General features: G+C 38.2%; 1 protein-coding gene across 1 annotated transcript in view; it reads right to left on the bottom strand.

The window, feature by feature from the left end:
- Positions 1-1,888: 1,888 nt before the first annotated feature.
- The window catches only part of LOC139025988 (platelet glycoprotein Ib alpha chain-like), a gene marked incomplete at its 5' end in the record, with an annotated part of 7,712 nt that continues 4,955 nt past the window's right edge, over positions 1,889-4,645 (bottom strand). Inside the window, one exon of the mRNA XM_070441264.1 lies at positions 1,889-2,007. Coding sequence (XP_070297365.1) covers positions 1,889-2,007 — 119 coding nt within the window. The remainder of the gene's footprint in view (positions 2,008-4,645) is intronic.

Raw genomic sequence — 4,645 nt, 5'->3', positions numbered from 1 at the left:
GTCAAACTATATTGTCAGTTAGTAAAGTCAAACTATATTGTCAGTTAGTAAAGTCAAACTATATTGTCAGTTAGTAAAGATCAAACTATATTGTCAGTTAGTAAAGTCAAACTATATTGTCAGTTTAGTATAAAGTCAAACTATATTGTCATTAGTAAAGTCAAACTATATTGTCAGTTAGTAAAGTCAAAACTATATTGTCAGTTAGTTTTAAAGTCAAACTATATTGTCAGTTAGTTTTTTAAAGTCAAACATATTGTCTGTTTAGTAAACTCAAACTATATTGTCAGTTAGTAAAGTCAAACTATATTGTTCAGTTAGTAAAGTCAAACTATATTGTCAGTTAGTAAAACTCAAACTATATTGTCAGTTAGTAAAGTCAAACTATATTGTCAGTTAGTAAAGTCAAAACTATATTGTCTGTTAGTAAAGTCAAACTATATTGTCTGTTAGTAAACTCAAACTATATTGTCGGTTAGTAAAGTCAGACTATATTGTCTGTTAGTAAAGTCAGACTATATTGTCTGTTTAGTAAAGTCAAACTATATTGTCAGTTAGTAAAGTCAAACTATATTGTCGGTTAGTAAAGTCAAACTATATTGTCAGTTAGTAAAGTCAAACTATATTGTCAGTTAGTAAAGTCAGACTATATTGTCTGTTAGTAAAGTCAAACTAATTGTCAGTTAGTAAAGTCAAACTATATTGCAGTTAGTAAAGTCAAACTATATTGTCGGTTAGTAAAGTCAAACTATATTGTCAGTTAGTAAAGTCAAACTATATTGTCGGTTAGTAAACTCAAACTATATTTGAGTTAGTAAAGTCAGACTATATTGTCAGTTTAGTAAAGTCAGACTATATGTCTGTTAGTAAAGTCAGACTATATTGTCAGTTAGTAAAGTCAAACTATATTGTCAGTTAGTAAAGTCAGACTATATTGTCTGTTAGTAAAGTCAGACTATATTGTCTGTTAGTAAAGTCAGACTATATTGTCAGTTAGTAAATCAAACTATATTGCATGTAAAGTCAGACTATATTGTCTGTTAGTAAAGTCAGACTATATTGTCAGTTAGTAAAGTCAGACTATATTGTCTGTTAGTAAAGTCAAAACTATATTGTCAGTTAGTAAAGTCAGACTATATTGTCAGTTAGTAAAGTCAAACTATATTGTCAGTTAGTAAAGTCAGACTATATTGTCGGTTAGTAAAGTCAGACTATATTGTCAGTTAGTAAAGTCAAACTATATTGTCTGTTAGTAAAGTCAGACTATATTGTCAGTTAGTAAAGTCAAACTATATTGTCAGTTAGTAAAGTTATTTAGGGCATGGGTTCAGAGCACCAATCTGGCAAAAGGTTTCACTCATATTTAAAGTGTTTAATATGATCTGTTTTCATGTCAGTCGATCCCTGTCAGAAGTGAATGGAAACGACACCTGCTCTGTAGTAATGTAATGGGTCACACAGCATTCCCCAAACATACAGTATGCACTCTTTAATAAGGACATGGGAACACTGGAGGGAAAGTGTGTGTGTGTGTTGTGTGTGTGTGTGTGTGTGTGTGTGTGTGTGTGTGTGTGTGTTGTGTGTGTGTGTGTGTGTGTGTGTGTGTGTGTGTGTACACTACAGTATGATAGTTGGACATAAACATGGCATGTATCCTAAACACATACCTTATCCAATACAGTATGAACAGTTCCCATATGACACACAACAAGATCCAGAAGACATATTGCAAATGGCCCTGCTACTGTCACTGTAGCTAATGGCCTTGCTACTGTCACTGTAGCTAATGGCCTTGCTACTGTCACTGTAGCTAATGCCTTGCTACTCACTGTAGCTAATGCCTTGCTAATGTTGCTGTCGCTGTAGTTTCTTGTGATGGTGGTTGCCATCATCGCCTCTCATTATTCTCTGGCTTGTAGCTGCGCCCTTTGTTGTCCTCTCGAAATCCATGGCCATGGCAAGCACAGGAGAGATGAGGAGAGGTAGAGGGAGCAGAGGAGAGGAGATCTGAGGAAAAGAAAGGTTGAGGAGAGAGGAGAGGAAGGAGAGGTTAGGAGAGAAGAGAAGAGGAGGAGAGGACAGAGTATGAGAAGAGATAAGAAAAGGGGATAAGAAGTGGCAAGAAGAGAGAAAAGGGGGAAGTAGGAAGAGGAGAAGAGATAGGAGAGAAGAGAGGAGGAGAGAAGCAAGATGAGAGAAGAGAGGAGAGGAAGGGAGGAGGAAGAGGAGAGCAGAGATGTATAGAGATGGGGGCCCTCTCATAACAGTAGACAGCATTACTAGATACTGCTCATGGCCCTCTCATAACAGTAGACAGCATTACTAGGTACTGCTCATGGCCCTCTCATAACAGTAGACAGCATTACTAGATACTGCTCATGGCCCTCTCATAACAGTAGACAACATTACTAGATACTGCTCATGGCCCTCTCATAACAGTAGACAACATTACTAGATACTGCTCATGACCTCTCATAACAGTAGACAGCATTACTAGATACTGCTCATGGCCCTCTCATAACAGTAGACAACATTACTAGATACTGCTCATGGCCCTCTCATAACAGTAGACAACATTACTAGATACTGCTCATGGCCCTCTCATAACAGTAGACAGCATTACTAGATACTGCTCACGTCCTCTCATAACAGTAGACAGCATTACTAGATATGCTCATGGGCCTCTCATAACAGTAGACAGCATTACTAGATACTGCTCATGGCCCTCTCATAACAGTAGAACAACATTACTAGATACTGCTCATGCCCTCTCATAACAGTAGACAGCATTACTAGATACTGCTCATGGCCCTCTCATAACAGTAGACAGCATTACTAGATACTGCTCATGGCCCTTCATAACAGTAGACAGCATTACTAGATACTGCTCATGCCCTCTCATAACAGTAGACAACATTACTAGATACTGCTCATGGCCCTCTCATAACAGTAGACAGCATTACTAGGTACTGCTCATGGCCCTCTCATAACAGTAGACAACATTACTAGGTACTGCTCATGGCCCTCTCATAACAGTAGACAACATTACTAGATACTGCTCATGGCCCTCTCACAACAGTAGACAGCATTACTAGATACTGCTCATGGCCCTCTCATAACAGTAGACAGCATTACTAGGTACTGCTCATGGCCCTCTCATAACAGTAGACAGCATTACTAGATACGCTCATGGCCCTCTCATAACAGTAGACAGCATTACTAGGTACTGCTCATGGCCCTCTCATAACAGTAGACAGCATTACTAGATACTGCTCATGGCCCTCTCATAACAGTAGACAGCATTACTAGATACTGCTCATGACCCTCTCATAACAGTAGACAGCATTACTAGATACTGCTCATGGCCCTCTCATAGCCGTCTTTGTATCAAAGATAATTGTGTAGTTTAGAGTAATTATTGAGGTTCGCTAGCCAGCTATTTTCGTCCTAACGTAACGTAACGTAGTCAACACTGCTAGCTAGCCAGCTAGCCACCGAATAGCAGCACTGTAGAAACGATTACATTACAACGGAACGACTTGATTAGTGTAGTGTTAGCTAGCTACATAGTTGTCTTTGCTATCTTTGTATCTAAGATAATTGTGTAGTTTAGAGTAGTGTAGTTTAGAGTAATTATCGGTTAGCTAGCCAGCTATTTTCGTCCGCCACGCTGCCGTTCTCCTACCTAGTCAACACTGCTAGCTAACACTGCTAGCTAGCCAACTTCTACCGAATAGCAGCACTGTAGAAACTTACATTACAACGGAACGACTTGATTAGCGTAGTGTTAGCTAGCTACATAGTTGTCTTTGCTGTCCTTGTATCCAAGATAATTGTGTAGTTTAGAGTAATTGTCGAGGTTACCTAGCTACGTTAATGCAATCGTCCTATTATATCTAACAGGTTTAAGACAAAATGTAATGTGTGATGCTGTGAATCCTTCATGGATAATAATAATAATAATAATAATAATAATAATGATACGTCGTAGTAAATCTGACATACAGCCAGTTAGTCTCTAGTGTCAACAGCTGTTTGTAATGTAAAGTAATGATCAAAATTATTACTGTAAAGCAGGGGTGTCAAAGTCAAATGGACGGAGGGCCAAATAAAAAATTTAGCTACAAGCCGAGGGCCGGACTGTTCGAATGTTCATTGAAAAAATTTTAAATGACGCATATAGTCTAGTGAACCTAATTGAACCTACTGAAAACCTAACAAATATATTCCAATATGATCAGATAAATAAAGCAATATTTTCTTATGGCTCTGTCAGTAATCTTTAATTTTCAACAGACACAAAAGACAAATTTCCTTTATATAAAAATCCCCATAACATGAACATTAAATGAAAGAAACCGGTATTCAAGGCACCATCAGTAGCCTATATTTTCTATTTTAGCAAAAGTGAAAGAGGGAGAGATAAAGCTTTTCTAGAAGAACAGGATAGTCCAAGACAGCTCTGCTCTTCCACCGAGACGTATCAATCTACGCCTGTTTACACAACACACACACACACACACACACCAACACACACACACACACACAGCACACACACACACAACACAACACAGCATCTAGTCCATACACACACATGCCACAGCACCACACACATCACCTGCAGGACAGGCCACAGATGAAAAAC

Source organism: Salvelinus sp. IW2-2015, unplaced genomic scaffold, assembly GCF_002910315.2.
Source record: "Salvelinus sp. IW2-2015 unplaced genomic scaffold, ASM291031v2 Un_scaffold3695, whole genome shotgun sequence".
Taxonomy (NCBI): domain Eukaryota; kingdom Metazoa; phylum Chordata; class Actinopteri; order Salmoniformes; family Salmonidae; genus Salvelinus; species Salvelinus sp. IW2-2015.
Note: the sequence above shows the minus strand (reverse complement) of the source record. Positions and strands in the feature narration are given on the sequence as shown.